Source organism: Alosa pseudoharengus, unplaced genomic scaffold (genome assembly GCF_046254945.1).
Source record: "Alosa pseudoharengus isolate Yale_2024_CS ecotype anadromous, Long Island Sound unplaced genomic scaffold, YU_APseudo_1.1 YU_APseudo_1.1_scf_40, whole genome shotgun sequence".
NCBI lineage: Eukaryota > Metazoa > Chordata > Actinopteri > Clupeiformes > Clupeidae > Alosa > Alosa pseudoharengus.
Window position 1 is genome coordinate 368,402 of NW_027468775.1, and position 21,293 is coordinate 389,694.

Here is a 21,293-nt window from a genome sequence, read left to right on the forward strand (position 1 = left end):
AGCGTTGCTGCTTCATTGAGGCCTATATTAAAATAAAAAAGCTTAACGTGATTCAATGTACCTAAACAACGCTCAGTGATCACCCAATTTCTCTCATATATTGCTTATCATATCCACTTAAGACTGTAAAAAAATCGGACCCAAAGTCCAATTATTATGGACGTTATCTGATATTAAGCGTTGCTGCTTCATTGAGGCCTATTGAAAGGAAAAAGCTTAACGTGGATCAATATACCTAAACAACGTTCAGCGATCACCAAATTTCTGTCATATATTGCTCCTCATAAGCACATGAAACTATCAAAAAATCGAAACCAAAGTCCAATTATTATGGACATTATCTGACATTAAGCGTTGCTGCTTCATTGAGGCCTATATTAAAAGAAAAAAGCTTAACGTGAACCAATGTACCTAAACAACGCTCAGTGATCACCACATTTCTCTTTTATATTGCTTATCATAACCACTTAAGACTGTAAAAAAAATCGAACCCAAAGTCCAATTATTATGGACGTTATCTGACATTAAGAGTTGCTGCTTCATTGAGGCCTATAAGGAAAAAGCTTAATGTGATTCAATGTACCGAAACAGCGATCAATGATCGCCAGATTTCTCTTTTATATTGCTCCTAATAAGCACATAAAACTGTCAAAATGTCAAACCCAAAGTCCAATTATTATGGGCGTTATCTGACATTAAGCTTTTCTGCTTCATGGCGAGAAAAAGGCTTAACGTGATTCAATGTACCTAAACAACGCTCAGTGATCACCAAATTTCTATCTCATATTGCTCATCATAACCACTTAAAACTATAAAAATATCGAACCCAAAGTCCAATTATTATGGACGTTATCTGACATAAGCGTTGCTGCTTCATTGAGGCCTATTGAAAGGAAAAAGCTTAACGTGGATCAATATACCTAAACAACGTTCAGCGATCACCACATTTCTCTCATATATTGCTCCTCATAAGCACATGAAACTATCAAAATATCAAACCCAAAGTCCAATTATTATGGACGTTATCTGACATTAAGCGTTGCTGCTTCATTGAGGCCTATTGAAAGGAAAAAGCTTAACGCTATTCAATGTTCCTAAACAACGCTCAGTGATCACCCAATTTCTTTCTCATATTGGTCATCATAACCACTTAAAACTATAAAAATATCGAACCCAATGTCCAATTATTATGGACGTTATCTGACATTAAGTATTGGCCTGCTGGCTATAAGAAAAGGCTTAACGTGGTTTAATGTACCTATACAACGATCAATGATCTCCGGATTTCTCTCTCATTTTGCTCCTAATAAGCACATGAAACTATCAAAAAATCGAACCCAAAGTCCAATTGACATTAAGCGTTCCTGCTTCATTGAGGCCTATATTAAAAGGAAAAAGCTTAACGTGATTCAATGTAGGCCTACCTAAACAGCGATCAAAAAATCGGACCCAAAGTCCAATTATTATGGACGTCATCTGACATTAAGTGTTTCTGCTTCATTGAGTCCTATTGAAAGGAAAAAGCGGGGTACCTAAACAACAATCAGTGATCACCAAATTTCTATAGGCTAAGCCTAGCTCATCATAAGCACTTAACCATTACGTTCCCAATGCACATTCTTCATAGGCATTCTCTGTTACCATTAAATCTGCATTCTATGCAAACATTCTAAATGGCTAAACGCCATTTCAAGTAACCATTCTCCATTAGATTCTAAATACACACTCTAAGTCAACATTGTTCATAACATTCTCTGGCTAACTATTCAGCCACAATGAAGAAGAGTGGCGTTTCGGACGTTTTTTGTGTGCCTACTGAAGGTTGTTCGTTTTCTCTATGTCACACGTACTAAATCAAATGAAAGATGATTTCCTACATAACCTAAATAAAAATAGCAGTCATGGATAGTAGGCCTTTGATGAAAGATCCACATCTATGTAGGATAATGTGTGTATTTCGCTTATCTTAAAATGTTTTCTTAAATAGTGGAGTTGAGAGTTAAGAGGAAGTAGCCTATGCCGAGTGTAGCTCCACCCGGAGTCGTGTTAAGTGCTGGCTCCGCCCATCTTGAATGCCGTTGGTGAAGTCACTCCTCCAGTCAGATAACGTCCATAATAATTGGACTTTGGGTTCGATTTTTTTTACAGTCTTAAGTGGTTATGATAAGCAATATAAGAGAGAAATTTGGTGATCACTGAGCGTTGTTTAGGTACATTGGTTCACGTTAAGCTTTTTTCTTTTAATATAGGCCTCAATGAAGCAGCAACGCTTAATGTCAGATAATGTCCATAATAATTGGACTTTGGTTTCGACTTTTTGATAGTTTCATGCGCTTATAAGGGGCAATATATGAGAGAAATTTGGTGATCGCTGAACGTTGTTTAGGTATATTGATCCACGTTAAGCTTTTTCCTTATAGGCCTCAATGAAGCAGCAACGCTTAATGTCAGATAACGTCCATAATAATTGGACTTTGGGTTCGATTTTTTTACAGTCTTAAGTGGATATGATAAGCAATATATGACAGAAATTTGGTGATCGCTGAACGTTGTTTAGGTATATTGATCCACGTTAAGCTTTTTCCTTATAGGCCTCAATGAAGCAGCAACGCTTAATGTCAGATAACGTCCATAATAATTGGACTTTGGGTTTGATATTTTGACAGTTTTATGTGCTTATTAGGAGCAAAATGAGAGAGAAATTCGGAGATCATTGATCGTTGTATAGGTGCATTAAATCACGTTAAGCCTTTTCTTATAGCCAGCAGGCCTATGAAATACTTAATGTCAGATAACGTCCATAATAATTGGACTTTGGTTTCGATTTTTTGGTAGTTTCATGTGCTTATGAGGAGCAATATATGACAGAAATTTGGTGATCGCTGAACGTTGTTTAGGTATATTGATCCACGTTAAGCTTTTTCCTTATAGGCCTCAATGAAGCAGCAACGCTTACCCAGCTAACAATTTATGGTTTCCAAAACGTTCTGGGAACCATAGTTTTTGGTTTCGGAAACGTTAGTTTTTGGTTCCCAAACGTTACCCTAAGGTTAGTTTTTGAGCAAGTTTTGGTTCCCATGGAAAGTTTGCTGAACGTTCCGGAAACGTTAGTTCTTGGTTATATAAAACGTTCCCTGAACGTTCCCCTAACGTTATCTAAAGGTTGCAAACTTTAGAGAACCTTCCCCTAACGTTCCCCAACCGTTGCAAACTTTAAAAAACCTTCCCCTAACGTTCCCTAACTGTTCCCATAACGTTCCCTAACATTTAGGGAACGTTCCCTTCCCTAAATATTGCAACCTTTAGGAAACCCTCCCCTAACATTGCAACCTTTGCATACCAATTACTTTAAACAGCACGAGCAGGAATGCATTATTATATATTAGCAGGAAAGAATGAACAGGCAAAATCGATGGAACTTATAACTTTAATATAAAATTATCAAAAGACAAAAAAAACAATATAAAAGGCCTCACTGTATATATATATATATATATATATATATATATATATATATATATATAAATTAGACTTAGTGTTAGCTAAGTATATTAACATAAGGCATTTGACTTTGGTAGGTGCTACATTCAACAAATAGACACACTGTACAATAGACAACAATATACATTGTGGCAGATACCAACACAATATACAAAGACATAATACCAATACAAGTACACATGGAGTGGGCTGTTGAGTGCAAAGTAATAGTGCAAATGTAGAGTGCAAGACGTATATTGGAATGATAAAGTAAGTAATGTGCAGGTGTGGTCAAAGTGGGGATGACTCCACTTATCCACAGAGTGATAACAGTGCGAAAGAAGCTGCTCCTGTGTGTGGTTGTTTTTGTGTGTAAAAAATACAATTGCTGTAATACAAAAAAATACTATAGCTTTGATAGACAATACTATAGCTTTAATTAAAGAAAAATACAAAAGGTTTAATACAACAACAAAAAAATACAAAAGCTTTAAAAATAATTAAAAAAAAATAGAGCTCCAGTCCTTCAAGTCCGAGTCGAGTCTCAACAAGATCAGTCCTCAGCTTGCCTAAAAAGAAAAAAAAAAGTTTGATGTCATACTAAGAATGAACATGTTGAAAAAAACAAGACAAAGTGCCTTACTAACAACCCTTTTTTTTCTGATCACAAAAAAAGTAGTTTTCCCATTCCTTTGATTGTTATGAACAAATTTCAATTTACCGTCTGTGTGGGGCAAACTTCAGTGCTAGCCCAATCAGGTCCTCCGCCTCTGCAGCATTTAGCGCAGGGAAGTTTTTCTGGGCCGCAGCTATAGTAGAAATCAACAAATGAGAAAAGTTAAGTCAAATTAAAACTTCTTATCAGCCAAGTTAAGCATAATACTGATGTGAACAATAAAATAACACCTGCCTGTTAAAACCCTGCAGAGGGTTAGGTCCTGAAAGGATTTCTTGGCCTTCCTGCCCCGCAGGCTGTACTCCTTTAGAACGTTGTTGGTTGCCACCCACCGTAGCATACGACGGATGGCAGCACCTGGAGTCAACCCTCCAAGGGACGCCAAGAAAAGTAGCTGTAAAACATAGAAATACAAATTATATAGAACAACATATAGAAAGTGGAGAGCTTATACAATCTCATATTGTAAGTCAGTTCAGTTATAATGATTTGAATTTATGCAATTACATAGTGTTTATCTTAAGGGCAGGACTATGGCCATTTAATTACCATTTTGTTCCTCCTCTCCTGGTTACCAAGACTCTGGTCCAAGTCTTGCAGCTCGGTGACTGTCGAGCAGGGGGACAGCAAAAGGTCTTCAACCGGACCAGAGGGAAGTGACTGTGAGCCCCTTAAGAGGCTGAGCACCTCCTCGATCTTGCCCTCAATCAAGTCGATTCGCTGTGCCATGCGGACCATGGATGTCCTCACAGCTATGGAAAAGTTGATAGTGTTAGTTGTTATACATTATAAAATTACATATGTAAACAAATTAAGCGAGTCTTCTTACCTCTCATTTCCATCTCGATGGCTGAGTCACCTCCCTCTATGCGAGGAGTCACCTCCCTCTGTGCGACGTGTTCTGCTATTTACAACCAAAAAAGTTAAGTTACACTCAAATCCCTTGTCATGAAATTGCATTTAATTGGAAATGGAAAATTCAAAGCCGCTGTACCTTCAACTGGCACCCAAGTCCTGGATGGAGGGCATTTTGTTCCTCCTCTCCTGCAGCTCAGCCAAGCCACCTCCCTCTGTGTGATGAGTCACTTGTGCTGTTTACAACAACAAAAAAAGTTACTTACTCTCAAGTTCCTTGTCATGAAATTGTATTTACTTGGAAATGGAAAATTCAAAGACACTGTACCTTCAACTGGGTCCCAAGATGAAGTGGCAGGCGTTATAATAGACCCATCCAGCTCTGGGCAATGAGCTGGTTGCCTGTGTGGTGTTGACTCATCTAAAAAGAAAGTAAATATGAATATTGGTCAGTTAATTTATGGTAGGTTTCTTGCACATGACATTTGCAAAAGATAAACCTATGCTGTTACATTAAACAATCGCTAAAAAGAAAAACTCACATGCAGGTGGTGGAGGCAGTGACATCTGCTGACCTAATAAAAGGCAGGAAGAGACAAATACATCAGAACAGTAACATGATATGCACTAGGTTAATAAACATGAATGTCAGTAGTTCCATGGTAGGAAATATGACTCAACTGGTTTTCTTAAATAATACATGTATAAATGTTAACTTACAGACAGGGCTTCCAGGCACACGCACCATCCTGGAATGCTTTCTTGCTTGCGGAACGGATTCATCTGAAATAAAAGACCATACAATCTGCACTGATTGCAAAAAGAATATTTGAATTGTGCAAATAATGTAGTCTGTATTTAAGAGGTCTTACCATCACGTGACCATGCACTGCCTTTTGTGGACGCTCACATCTTCTTCCGCCTCAATGCTAGAAGTGTCCATCAGCCGCTGACATTTTTCCATAGCTTTGGTGTATGAATCTACGTTAAGAGAACAACGTTTTTGTGAGCCAGTAGTAGAGCAAAGCAGTATTTCCATATAGAGAAAACTATTATTGATAGTATTGTAGCAATCAGTCATCTGTACACAACCAGATTTTCTTGACTGGATATTTGGCCCAGCTTTTGACTTGATTTTTGTATTGTAGCCCAGAGAATTTCTAATGGGGAGACACAGCATCCATAGAAATGCATGGGCTTAGTTTGTAAAGCCAGTATGGCAGCTGTGTATAGCCTACTACACACATTCCGCCCCTTCCTGTATGCTTCCCAACAGACCTCTGAAGTTTGCCTACAAAAAGGAACCAAAACTGCCATCTTTGCCTATAAGGAGATCAGGGTGTTAATTTAACCTAACTACCTATGACAAGTTACATTGCAAGTTAGGTCTGGGGTAGCAAAAATCTAAGTTGCTGTCTTAACGTAGGCCTGTTGAAGATCACAGTTAGCCTACCACTCGAAGGCAGAGGACAAACGTGTGTTGAGCAAAATGTCTGCATTTCAGACTTCTTCGTCCCCGGGAGAGTGCAATAATTCTCTCCCCATGTTATTTTCCCATAGCAAAAATTGCAAGATAGGCTACCGGATCTCAGCTTTTTGAAGGCAAAATTCAGAGGTCTATTCACTTGAATCGTCTATCCGATCAACTGTGTTACAAAATGGCCGCCGACAGTGTACTGTAGCCTATACATTATCAGAGCCCTTCTAAGGATTATTAGACATTCTCTGACATTATCTATAGCCATCTCTATGGCTCTAGTGTAGCCTACATATGCAGGACTGTTCAGTAGGTTATACCAACTTAAAAAGCATCACCATCTCAGTATACCCACTTAAAATAGACTAGGATACATTTGGGGTTGATCACAGTATAGCCTACCCACTACAGCTAACTAGCCTACATCACAGTAGCCTAGATCCAGCTACATACAGTAGGACTATATCCACTAGCCTACACCACTGCTGCCGAGTGACTAGCCTAAAAGGACTGACTGTACACTAAAACTAATTAAAAGAAACGGTAGCCTAGTGCTATTATTTGTAACATCAACGTGAGCAGGTTAACACGATGACACAAAACATACAATGCTGCAAAACATAACACGTTGAGAACAGCTCAAACAAAGACGAACGAGCAATGTGCTCTGGTAAATTACAAACTTGGCAGAATCGGAATATAACAAAGCCCTACAAGTGAAAGGACTTAAGGTTAAACCTCAAACTCTTGCATTACAACCACTAGGCCTACATCATGAAACTGTAACATATTTCACTTACTTTCGTGAAATCGAATTCAAGACGAGTGTAATCCATTCCAAGACTTCTTCCAGCGGCGTTCAAGAATCACGGAATTCAAACAGAGCCCGTTTACGGAAGTCAGGACAAGACTTCAATCGATCACCTGAAAGCAGAGGCGCTGTCTTCCCCCTACTGGCGTGGGGGTAGGCCTACGTGTTGGGGAGAGCCTGTCTGATTGAACTGAAGTGAATTGTGAAATGAAAGAAGTGAATTTTCTTAGTTGTGAAAAGTGTTCTATTGATAGATTTTTGTTTAAAGTTCACCTAATACGTAAAAAAAAGCACAAAAGTATATATTTTTTATTTAGTAAAATTGATATTAGCCTAAAATAAATATTATCTTGATATGATGTTTACCTTACTTAGATTTTATAAGACCAATCATTTGAGTGGATCTAAATCAAGTGACTGCAAACATTTTGTATCTTACTTCAAAAACTGAAATGGAGCTTGTGTTAGTATCGACTATAGCTGTTATTGTCTCCAGTTTCTAAAGCTGATAGAGGCGCAATCAATCACACAATGCCAACACATTTAACACGGCATGGAATTGGAATGAATAGAGACGCATTACCATTGACGTCATTGCCACCTAATCAGAAGCCTCGAATGCAAATAATGTAAAATGTGTGAATGTAAAATGGTAATGGTAGGCTACAGGAACAAATGAAACATGTTCTGAATGTATTCTAGTGATAGCAGAAAACTATTATAAAAATATTTTATATTTTATTTACCGAAGTATTATTGTTTGTTTAATCCAACGTGAAACTGCAATCGGTTCTGAATGCAGACCAGGCGTCTTCCCCCTACTGGCGTGGGGGTGCACTCAGAACAACCAAAAACAACCAATAACAACTAAACGGGAACGTTGTGTGAAGGTACTGTGCAACCACAGGAAAACGTTTTGGTTGGTTGGTTCCCTTAACGTTTAGGAACGTTAAGAAACCCTTAGGTAACGTTCCCTAACCGTTAGTTTTTGGTTTGGTTCGAGCTACCCTTTAGGGAACCATACACTAACGTTCCCGAACGTTCCCTTAACGTTTTGTGTTAGTGGGGTAATGTCAGATAACGTCCATAATAATTGGACTTTGGGTCCGATTTTTTTACAGTCTTAAGTGGATATGATAAGCAATATATGAGAGAAATTGGGTGATCACTGAGCGTTGTTTAGGTACATTGAATCACGTTAAGCTTTTTTCTTTTAATATAGGCCTCAATGAAGCAGCAACGCTTAATGTCAGATAACGTCCATAATAATTGGACTTTGGGTTCGATTTTTTTACAGTCTTAAGTGGTTATGATAAGCAATATAAGAGAGACATTTGGTGATCACTGAGCGTTGTTTAGGTACATTGGTTCACGTTAAGCTTTTTTCTTTTAATATAGGCCTCAATGAAGCAGCAACGCTTAATGTCAGATAACGTCCATAATAATTGGACTTTGGTTTCGACTTTTTGATAGTTTCATGCCCTTATAAGGGGCAATATATGAGAGAAATTTGGTGATCGCTGAACGTTGTTTAGGTATATTGATCCACGTTAAGCTTTTTCCTTATAGGCCTCAATGAAGCAGCAACGCTTATTGTCAAATAATGTCCATAATAATTGGACTTTGGGTTTGATATTTTGACAGTTTTATGTGCTTATTAGGAGCAAAATGAGAGAGAAATTCGGAGATCATTGATCGTTGTATAGGTGCATTAAATCACGTTAAGCCTTTTCTTATAGCCAGCAGGCCTATGAAATACTTAATGTCAGATAACGTCCATAATAATTGGACTTTGGTTTCGATTTTTTGGTAGTTTCATGTGCTTATGAGGAGCAATATATGACAGAAATTTGGTGATCGCTGAACGTTGTTTAGGTATATTGATCCACGTTAAGCTTTTTCCTTATAGGCCTCAATGAAGCAGCAACGCTTAATGTCAGATAACGTCCATAATAATTGGACTTTGGGTTCGATTTTTTTACAGTCTTAAGTGGATATGATAAGCAATATATGAGAGAAATTGGGTGATCACTGAGCGTTGTTTAGATACATTGAATCACGTTAAGCTTTTTTCTTTTAATATAGGCCTCAATGAAGCAGCAACGCTTAATGTCAGATAACGTCCATAATAATTGGACTTTGGGTTCGATTTTTTTTACAGTCTTAAGTGGTTATGATAAGCAATATAAGAGAGACATTTGGTGATCACTGAGCGTTGTTTAGGTACATTGGTTCACGTTAAGCTTTTTTCTTTTAATAGGCCTATAGGCCTCAATGAAGCAGCAACGCTTAATGTCAGATAACGTCCATAATAATTGAACTTTGGGTTCGATTTTTTTTAGAGAAATTTGGTGATCACTGAGCGTTGTTTATGTAGCCTACATTGAATCACGTTAAGCTTTTTTCTTTTAATATAGGCCTTAATGAAGCAGCAAACGCTTAATGTCAGATAACGTCCATAATAATTGGACTTTGGTTTCGATTTTTTGATAGTTTCATGTGCTTATGAGGAGCAATATATGACAGAAATTTGGTGATCGCTGAATGTTGTTTAGGTATATTGATCCACGTTAAGCTTTTTCCTTTCAATAGGCCTTAATGAAGCAGAAATGCTTAATGTCAGATAACGTCCATAATAATTGGACTTTGGGTTCGATTTTTTTACAGTCTTAAGTGGTTATGATAAGCAATATAAGAGAGACATTTGGTGATCACTGAGCGTTGTTTAGGTACATTGGTTCACGTTAAGCTTTTTTCTTTTAATATAGGCCTCAATGAAGCAGCAACGCTTAATGTCAGATAACGTCCATAATAATTGGACTTTGGTTTCGACTTTTTGATAGTTTCATGCCCTTATAAGGGGCAATATATGAGAGAAATTTGGTGATCGCTGAACGTTGTTTAGGTATATTGATCCACGTTAAGCTTTTTCCTTATAGGCCTCAATGAAGCAGCAACGCTTATTGTCAAATAATGTCCATAATAATTGGACTTTGGGTTTGATATTTTGACAGTTTTATGTGCTTATTAGGAGCAAAATGAGAGAGAAATTCGGAGATCATTGATCGTTGTATAGGTGCATTAAATCACGTTAAGCCTTTTCTTATAGCCAGCAGGCCTATGAAATACTTAATGTCAGATAACGTCCATAATAATTGGACTTTGGTTTCGATTTTTTGGTAGTTTCATGTGCTTATGAGGAGCAATATATGACAGAAATTTGGTGATCGCTGAACGTTGTTTAGGTATATTGATCCACGTTAAGCTTTTTCCTTATAGGCCTCAATGAAGCAGCAACGCTTAATGTCAGATAACGTCCATAATAATTGGACTTTGGGTTCGATTTTTTTACAGTCTTAAGTGGATATGATAAGCAATATATGAGAGAAATTGGGTGATCACTGAGCGTTGTTTAGATACATTGAATCACGTTAAGCTTTTTTCTTTTAATATAGGCCTCAATGAAGCAGCAACGCTTAATGTCAGATAACGTCCATAATAATTGGACTTTGGGTTCGATTTTTTTTACAGTCTTAAGTGGTTATGATAAGCAATATAAGAGAGACATTTGGTGATCACTGAGCGTTGTTTAGGTACATTGGTTCACGTTAAGCTTTTTTCTTTTAATAGGCCTATAGGCCTCAATGAAGCAGCAACGCTTAATGTCAGATAACGTCCATAATAATTGAACTTTGGGTTCGATTTTTTTTAGAGAAATTTGGTGATCACTGAGCGTTGTTTATGTAGCCTACATTGAATCACGTTAAGCTTTTTTCTTTTAATATAGGCCTTAATGAAGCAGCAAACGCTTAATGTCAGATAACGTCCATAATAATTGGACTTTGGTTTCGATTTTTTGATAGTTTCATGTGCTTATGAGGAGCAATATATGACAGAAATTTGGTGATCGCTGAATGTTGTTTAGGTATATTGATCCACGTTAAGCTTTTTCCTTTCAATAGGCCTTAATGAAGCAGAAATGCTTAATGTTAGATAACATCCATAATAATTGGACTTTGGGTTCGATATTTGTATAGTTTTAAGTGGTTATGATGAACAATATGAGAGAGAAATTTGGTGATCACTGAGCGTTGTTTAGGTACATTGAATCACGTTAAGCCTTTTTCTCGCCATAGGCGTCAATGAAGAAGAAAACGTTAACGTGAGATATCTTCTATAATCGTTGGATTTCGGTTTAGTTTTTTTGACAGACTTAAGTGTTCATGACAACATATGGCCATGCGAAATTTGGTGATGATTCATCGTTGTTTTCCTACCTTAAGCCACGTTAAGCTTTTTCACGTTAAGCGTTTTAGAATGTCCCTAGCCTATTTGTGTTGTGGCGTGGCTATGTTGTAAGAATGAGAAATTGATATAACGAGGCTTTTGCGCAATAGGCGAAAAAGAGCGGAGATAAACAACAATGCGTTTACTGTAGTGTAGCTTACGAGATGGAAACAAAAGGGAAAAGGCTTTTAAGATGCCCATTTAAATTGTAGCGTAATGCACTCTTGTGTGTTTTAGCATAAATCCGAAATAAGGAGGAATGTGAGGAGGCTCCTATTAACTGTAAAGAATGCATCTGCAATCTAAACATGAAACACAATCGCTGGAAACACAGCTAAGGTCGGGAGACAAAGCAGCAAATGTGCATCTTGTCTGCAGTCGTTCATTCAAGATCAACAGAGTAACGCAAGTAACGAACTCTTTGAAATTTCAGTAATTGTAATTGCGTTACTGGATTTACAAAAATACTTCGTTACATGCTCGTTACCACTAAAAGTAGTGGAATTACAGTAACGCGTTACTTTGTAACGCATTACTCCCAACACTGGTGTCAATAGACCTCTTCAGAATAAGTTCCGCCTCCGTAACTTCCGTATCCATCCAACTTCCTGGCGTCGATTGTCTATGGGAAATAACATGGCGTTTCGAAATATCATACCGGTAAAACATCTGTAGGTAGCGAAGTACAAAAAGCTGGTGGGCAGATTGGCCTACACACTTCTGCCAACTAGTTTCCACTGGATTTTTTGATTGTCGGTGCCGACGTATACTACTTAAACGGCACCGAAAATCAAAAAATCCAGTGGAAACTAGATGGCAGAAGTGTGTAGGCTAATCTGCCCAGCAGCTTTTTCTACTTTGTCACCTACAGAGTTTGACAGGTACGATCTTTCAAAACGCCATGTTATTTCCCATAGACATTTGACGACCGAAGGTTGGATGGATACGGAAGTTAGGAGGCGAGCAGCATGGCCAGATCTGCCTCGCGCGCGCCGAGTGGAGAGAATTTGCGCAGCTCGGACTAGGCCTACTGTCATTCTCATTGCGACTCCCCACACTGCCACTACGTTCCCCCCTAACTGTCCTATGAGCACTTCGAACTCGTCTAACATACCCAGTGGCATTAGACAAAGGCTCCACCACGTTACTGTCGCCGCGATTGTGGAGAGGCACACGTTCAGAAGACAGAAGCTAGCGCTATGGACATTAGGCTACCTCCAGCCTCATTCGCCACACCACTAACACCCTGCTAACTTCCCGATGAACACTCCGAACCCGTGAAACATTATTCCCACCAGTGACATTGGGCAAATGATTCAACGTTTGTGCTTGGTGTAAGCTAAACTATGGAGCAAACTCTCACTTTGTCCAGCTGCATCATTGCAAGGCAGGGACGCATCTGAAGCCTCACTAAACGAATCACAGTCATTTTCTGAAGGCAGATATTCCCCTTCAGAATCAGGGTCCGCGAATAGAAGACCCAACACTTCATTTCAGGTAAACTTTTTTGATGCCATTAGACGATAATCTAATGCAAATACTCGCTGACGTTGACAATATCGATCTGACAAAGTGGCTCACACGCACACTAGCTCCGGTATTTCACGCACTGATTCACTGCAGCTGTAGCGTGAAAGTTTTGTTTAAAGTGCCCTTTTTTCGACTCGGGGATGACGTATGACATGTCTGCCATCTAGTGGAGTGGAGGTCGAACAAAATATGACACCCTATTTGACTAAATCGGCCGTTTTATTCAGTACCGCATCTTGTCGACTGTGGCGCCTAGAGGGTTAAGGGTCATACTTCAGGGGAAAAACTTAAGGTGTTTTGTGTTTACCCTCACTATGCCTCGCAGTGGCACCATGCATGCGTGTGAAAAAAGTCCCGTCTGAAACACTGTCGCGCGGCGCAGCGTTCCAAACGCTGTGTAATCAAATACACCGGTATGGCGGTATATTAAAAATTCATATCATAACGAAAATATACACCGGTATACGGTGTGAACCGGTATACCGCCCAGCACTACATAACTATACCTCTCCATAAAACCTGATAAATTAACCCCGTTAGCCAAACTTGACAAATGTATAAGAGATATAAAGACATGGATGACGAATAATTTCCTGCTTTTGAACTCAGATAAAACAGAAGTCATGGTTTTAGGTTCTAAAAAGATGAGGGATATCCTATCCACATCACAGGCTACATATAGTGATCTTCCACTGACCTCATCCACAAGTGTTAAAAACCTGGGAGTTATAATTGACCAGGACCTAGCACTAAGTAATCACATAAAACAGATCACCAAAACTTAATTTTACCATTTAAGGAACATTTCAAAGATAAGGAAGTCCTTATCCTTACCAGATGTCGAGAAATTAATGTTTTGTCATCTCAAGGATAGACTATTGCAATGCTATTGCAGTGCTATTATGCTGGCTGTAATAATACGTGTCTAAAGAGCTTACAGCTTATTCAAAATGCAGCTGCTCCCACACACAAAAATATGAACATATTTCCCCCATCCTAGCATCTTTACAATGGCTACCTGTTAAAAGTCATTGACTTCAAAATATTACTTTTAGTTTTGGTTGGTTGCCTGCATTGAAAGAGGACACCTCATGAAGACGCTCTCTTGTCTGCTTCTGACAGAAGAAGCACTTATCTATGCTGGCAGCAGCTGCTGCTGAACAAGTGTACAAAGTCCCTCTAGATGGACTTGATGCAGTTGCAGGTGTTGCTGCAGGTTCAGAAGATGGTCTACCACATCTTTTCTGAAGACACTGAGTCCTGCCTGCTTCACATGATTTCTAGTAGCGAATATTAGCATGCTGCAGATGCTCACTGTTATAGGTGGATTTGTAGCAGTTCCTGTGCCAAACTGCTTTGTTCTGTTGTAAAATAACTGCATTGTAACAATGTAATCGTTGGCTGATCTGTGATCCCCATCCAGTGTTTCCCCTAGAATTTTTTCCAGCAGCGGTGCTGTTGCTGTTGATCGTAGGAAGCCCCCCCCCCAAGAAAAGAGAAAAAATTGAACTCCTTAAATGGTGACTTCTGGTGGATTTTGTGAAAGAAATTGACAGATTGAGTTACAAATTATCATGTAACCATCAACACAAGAATTTACAAAGGATGATTATTGCAGTACTACAGGATTATTCATGTTTTTCTTTCACCTTTTTCATTTACATTATTAGTATTAGCCATTGTACAACTGTACACTGTAGGCCACTGTACAAACTATTGCTATTTAGAATATACAATGCTGTGCATAAGTTAAGACATTTATATATAATAACATTTATTTATTTACATGATACATTAAAAAATAATTAATGTCCTATTTTCTTTTAATTAAGGCATTAAGACAAAAGGCAAAATATGTTTTTTATTCCTCCCTTTAGTCAATTTCAGCATGGGTGTCTTAACTTTTACACAGCACTGTGTAAACTACATTAACTTCTCTTTCATGTCATTACACTGTATTGGTGCTGTGCAAGTCGAATTGAGTGCCTGTCACTTTAATGCCGTGACGGCCCATGACGCTTGCTTGATTCTCACGGTTTCTAAGTAGCGTTGTTGTGCTTGGTGCATAAGAATATGTGGATGAAATGAATTATGTTTCCCGTGTCATTTGGTCAAATAAATGGTCAAAAACTCGAAGAAAATCTATCTTGGATTATAGCAGATAAGTGTCTTGTATCATATCTATCATTTTGGTGAGCTCTACAGGAATTACAAACTATCTCAGATGTAGGCTAAATGGTTGCGTATCCTATTAGCCGCTACTCAAATTCAATTAAACACACCAATACAGGGCTGCCAACTTTTCAAAAAACCTTGGAGTGAGATTTGGTGGGGCCAACCAAAATTTTGCTGCGGAAATTTTTGTTTGGCTCATTCAGCATTATACCGTACAGTAAAAAAACGTACATCAGTGGTTCTCAGGTGTAGGGACCAGACATGGACAGATTATGAACTTTCGGGCCCCTGGGCCCACATGTATTAAGGGCTCCCCACTAATTGTCGCATATGTGGAAGGGGGGTTTGGGGGTCCTCCCCCAGAATTTTTTTAATTTGTTTGATGTGATTTCCTGTATTCTGGTGCATTTTGGTAGCTTAGAAATCTAGACACACCCTAGCGGCAGCAAATTAAATTTGCTTCCAGGGCTAGTCTAGCAACTCTCCGTTGGCTTATGAGCTCGAAAAATTAAACTTCTATCAGGCCAATCAAATCGTCTATAGAGTCGTTAGGGGGGCATAAAATAATGATTGATGGCAGAGTTGCAACGGTTTGGCTTGAATTCCCTGCTACTTGAAAACAAAGAAGATGGATATTGCTGTTGGCCAACAGTGTGACACGAGTTAAGCTTTTTTTGAGATGGCAAAAGTTTGAACTAGCCAACTAGCTCCGCTGGTGGGAAAACGCATGGGACTCAGTGCGGTCCTATTGCGTGCAGAGGGAATTTGAAAGACAACCGATTATCCCGCCCCTCGGACTGAGCACTGCGAACGGTGAGTGCCCAGACCTTACATTTTAATGTGGGTCTGGCTCGTCAGGCTAGCATTTTGGGGATGGCCAATACTAAATTCAATCAGATTCATAGCCTACATCCTGATGTGTTCATATTGAGGCAATGATTCCATGCAAAGGCTTGGGCTTCAGGGCCCCCTGACACATTGGGCCCCTGAGTCTGGGCCCGGAAGGCCCGTGCAGTAATCCATCCCTGGGACCAGGGTCCCAGAGTTAAATGAACATTGGTATCAAAGGGATCTAGCCTACTACTAGGACCATGGGCGTCAGAGGCATTGTGAAAGTGGGTGGGACATTACAGAGGGGGGGTATGGGGGTCCTCCCCCAGAAATTTTTTTTTGGACTAGATGCAATTTCCTGAATTCTGGTACATTTTAACAGGTTATTTAGATACTTCTATATAACAAAATAAAGCCAGCCTACGAAATTAATAAAAAGTAAATCATGCATAATTTAAAAATAACTCAATAGGCTACTTGGCTACGCAATAAGGTTTCCATTACAGCACCGCAGACGTTCAATAAAAGCATAAAAGCGGATGGTTTGTTTGAAATCCCGACACTCTTTCAACTACATGGAACGTAATAGTGATCATCAAATACCTCCCCAGATTTCAGTGCCCATCAGTCCCAACATTTAACAATATAATCAAACAGTCCAAAAGTAAATTAAATATCAAACTAAACCGAAAATGTCATGCTTTTGAAGGCCTACCAGTATGCCGCTCCAAGAAACGCATCTCAAAATAAAACTTGCATAAGAAATAAAGTCTCGAATACAATCCTGCCCCTAAAGGCCTGTACTTTGTCTTAAGACCCCGGCCATAATTTGAGGATTTACAGTATCTAAATAGACAAACTGGCTTCAGATATCCAACAGAGTGAATAGAGATTGTGCAGTCTTAGCTGTGGTTAGTGACGTGAAGCTGTTAATGGGGAGTTTTACATAGCCTAGCGTAACCCTATAGGTTATTATTTATTTGGCGTACCTATAAGGCTTTTTACCTTTTCAAAAGTGAGGGGGATGACTGATCTCTTCAACACTGCGGGGGATTTGGCGCTTGTCACTGTGTGTGTGACAGAAGAGGAATGGGCGATTTACGCGCAAATGGGAGAATCCAATGAAAATGACAATGAAGCACTAAACAGATGCTGAAAACAGCACTGGTATTTCGCATGGCAAAAGTGGGGGGGTCCAAACTAACAATTTTAAAAAGTGGGTGGGTGTTTTGTAAGAATTTAAGAAATGTTTGTATATTTTAACTTTTAAATGCATCAATCAGGTGCACTTTCAAAATAAATTCAGAGGTCAGACTTGCTTATTTTTATGGAAATATTTGTGCTGTAGCCTAAGCTATTTTGCACTTCAGAATTATAACCATGCACACACAGGTGGAATAGTTATGGTGATATTGCAATAAGTTCACAACCACAAAAAACATATGCTACATTTCACAGTTCAGAAATGTTCAAAAATGTGTGTACATTTCAGCACTCCATGAAATTATGCAGAAGTGGTCACCTGTGTTATTCAGCTAGTTTATTTAAGATAATATATTGGTCATTGTAATGGCCATATAACCTATAGCCTACATGCTATTCCTTTTTCAGGATGTACCCATATCTGCATGATGTGAATGTTTGCATATGGCTTATGTCAGGGTTTATATCAATATTTGTGTCTCGTTATTTGATTTTCTTCATATTTTTGCATTAATGTCACTAGGAAGCATGCCAATATAAATATATTAATTTATCTGTAATGGGATTGGCTGGAACCTGACAATATAAGAACCATGATAGTGGGATAATCGGCTGAGCAATTTACAAAAATGTATGTAGGCCTACTGACAAATAGTTTACATTAGAATACATTATAATTTCGCCCCAATGAGGCTATGTAGAAATGTGTTGCAATTTCAAAACCGGATTACTCAGGAACCACTTATTGCACAGAGGCATGCTTTATATCCTCGTATTCGGTACGGTTTTCTATTTATTGTGAAATTGGGTTTGCCACGTGTTGTGTGAAGGGTTAGTGAAATATTAAGTCGAGAGTAATGGGTGTGCACTGTGTGCAAAATGCAAATATGATTAGCCTAAATTGCACGTCGGTTCAATGTTAATTTTCTCGCGAGCCATTTATCACAGCAACTTGGCGCTAATATCATTGGAAAGCTTAGATTCCGCACGTTCACCTGGTGTGTGATATAATATGTATAGGTTTAGTTTAGTTGAACCTCATCTGCCAGGTATTTCACCTACCAGGTTGACACTTCAGCGTGAAAAATACTAAATAATACTCAAAGCATACCTGCAGCCGGGGAAATGCGGGGGGAATGCGCCTAGGACGGCTTCTGAAGTAGCATCGCAAATGAGGGAACATTTAGAAAATTCCACAGACAGGGGGTGCTCTTGAACCTTCTCATCGTCTCTGAAAGCATAACCATGGCTCAACAGGTAGATCTATAGATAGGCTAAACTCATTTTTCAGGCATCTGACCGCCCGGGTTGACACTTCAGCGTGAGAAATCGGGGGTGTGGCGTGTGAAACTAATCAAATGCGTGTGTCTCACGGCCAATGCGTGAGAGTTGGCACCTATGGATTATCACCAGTTAACATGGACATCAGGATAGCTAGTAAGCTAGTAGACTAATACAGGGGTTCCCAAACTTTTCAACCCGCGACCCCCAAAATAACCGTGCCAGAGACTGGCGACCCCCACTATCCCTGGATATGACTCAAAAAATCAAATAAAATGTGTGCACCGGCCATACGCACTAGGCTTATCCAAACACGGGCTTAACGACAACACAAAAGAACAGAGCAGCCTGTTATGATTTTACATATATAACTTTACTATATGATAAAAGCAGAATACCTTAGTCAAAAAATAATATCCATGAGTGTTCATTATTGCTGTCATGTGGAAACTTAACTTTGAAACATTACTTTAATTTCCATTTTAAAGCAACACCAAAGCACTTTTCCTGTCGCACGCACGCTTGTTTATCCAGCACTGGCTTTGGAAATAACAATGTCTACAGACAAGGTAGAGTACGTTGCATGATTTTATGAAAGTATAATGTATTGCGACATCAGAAGTAAGTCAAATTTGTAGTTTCTTATGTCTCATTCCATCGAACTACAGATTCGCTACCCGATCTGGCAAACTTACATAGTGCGGTTATAGCCGATAGAGGGTCGCGAAGAGAATGCAGAAGTGCCGTTCACCCCGTTACGAGTTGATGATTTTGGAAACAATATTTTAATGTACAAAAAATTATTTGGTGTTGCTTTAACAGAAGAATATCTCAGTCAGGGTAATATCCACAAACTGTTGTAAACATATGTACATTGTTGCTGCGCAAATTTACATTTTGGCAACTACGTTTCAGCGTTAATCTCATCTAATGAGATGGATGCGCGCTATGCGCGGAACACAGCAAGTCCATTCTTGGTTTAATTGTGGAGACGGCCACACGGAGATCATCCTCCACATTTAGACGCGATCTGTATTTGTTTTTAATATATGTCAGTGCAAAGAACGGCGTCAGTACGTCCATCGCGGCCTTGGATACTGTGGATATTCCCTCTCGACTGAAATCCAGAACTCAGCAAGCGTCTTGGAATTAAAATCTGTCTTTAAAGTGCGGTCACATGACCGCTCAACCAGTGCGTCCTCCATGCCGGCTGACAGATGACTTGCGGTGGTTACAGTGAATGGTGATCTTATCCAGTCATAATTTTTCAGAATTTTATTTTTCCCAAATTTATTTGATTTATGGAAATCATTTCGCGACCCACCCCTCGCCGTCCCCGGGGGGTCGCGACCCCCACTTTGGGAACCCCTGGACTAATAGACTAATAACAAGCGTTGCTCTCTGTGGCGTAGTGGTGATAGTGCTTACTGCTTAGAACATTTTGCCTCAGTGAGACTCATGTTCGAAACCCAACAAAACCTTCGCTGATTTACTTTGACACATTTCCTGTTTGCACAACATTTTGTGTGGATGCTTAAGCAGACATGCATTATACATAGCGATTCCCGCATGTTTTCGGCAAGATCTTGCTTCATATTCTGTCACGCACTGTAGGCTTGTGAAAATGTGAATCTCCAGCACTGGAAGGGCGGAGGCAGAGCAAAGCGTTGTTAACAAGTAGGCAGGGTCTTGTTGAATATTCACGGATTTTATGCAAATATCACAAGTTAACCTGCTCACCATCTAAACTGGAACACCGGCCCTCTACAAAGGTGTAAATCATATGGAAACATGACATTTAAATCAACTCTCAAACACACATGCATGCACACACACACACACACACACACACACACACATAAAGTCGTCTGCTGAAATTCTCCATTTACTCCTGCAGGAGGTGCACTGCTTTCAGAACTCAGAATTGTGCTGCTGGGATTTAAAGATGCTGGGAAGAGTTCATCAGGAAACACCATCTTGGGCAGAGAGGAGTTTCAACCTGGACAGAGATCTGCTGTTTGTGTAAAGAGACAAGGCGAAGTAGCAGGCAGACAGGTCACTGTGGTGGAGGCACCTGGATGGTTCGGTTATGTTGGTCCTGAGGGCAGCCCTGAGATGCTCAAAAGAGAGCTTGTGCTCAGTCAGAGCTTGTGTGATCAGGGTCCCCATACATTTTGTTTGGTAATACAAGTGGATGCTGCTTTCACAAAGGAACACAAGACATCAGTTCAACAACACTTATTTCTTCTCAGTGAAAAGGTCTGGTGTCACACCATGGTGCTGTTCACCCATGGAGACTGGCTGGGAGACACAACCATTGAGCAGCACATTGAGAGTGAAGAAGCCCTGCAGTCTCTGGTGAAGGAATGTGGGAACCGATATCATGTTCTCAAAAATCAGAATAGAGGTGATACTATGCAGGTCACACAGCTGCTAGAGAAGATAGAAGAGATGGTAGCAATGAATAAGAGCTCTCACTTTAAAATGAATGAAGATCTTTTACAAAACCTAGAGGAGCAGGCGAAGACGGAGAAAATCAGAGCAGAGAAGAGGATGATGAAGGTGAAGAAACAAAGACAAGACATCAGGCCATCACTGGGTGAGTAACAGCGACGCTCCAAGGCCTGTGTAGCTGGATCGAAAGCAGAAAGAAAATATGGAGAGATCCGGTCATGGTTTATTGGTCT

The 21,293-nt window shown here is 39.4% G+C and overlaps 1 protein-coding gene and 2 long non-coding RNA genes across 4 annotated transcripts in view; 1 reads left to right on the plus strand and 2 right to left on the minus strand.

Moving 5' to 3' along the window:
- LOC143103440 (uncharacterized) overlaps nucleotides 1-21,293 on the plus strand; it is a 74,770-nt gene that overhangs the window by 24,339 nt on the left and 29,138 nt on the right. For both annotated transcript variants that reach the window (XM_076267219.1, XM_076267220.1), the window contains exon 5: nucleotides 20,504-21,205. In XM_076267219.1, coding sequence (XP_076123334.1) covers nucleotides 20,504-21,205 — 702 coding nt within the window. The remainder of the gene's footprint in view (nucleotides 1-20,503; nucleotides 21,206-21,293) is intronic.
- On the minus strand, nucleotides 5,032-5,402 carry LOC143103438 (uncharacterized). The gene is made up of 3 exons (XR_012982819.1): nucleotides 5,340-5,402; nucleotides 5,151-5,247; nucleotides 5,032-5,060 (listed from the first exon to the last, which is right to left on the minus strand). It is a non-coding gene; the product is annotated as an uncharacterized LOC143103438 (long non-coding RNA).
- Nucleotides 5,531-7,436, minus strand: LOC143103437 (uncharacterized). Its single transcript, XR_012982818.1, has 3 exons — nucleotides 7,289-7,436; nucleotides 5,884-5,992; nucleotides 5,531-5,794 (listed from the first exon to the last, which is right to left on the minus strand). It is a non-coding gene; the product is annotated as an uncharacterized LOC143103437 (long non-coding RNA).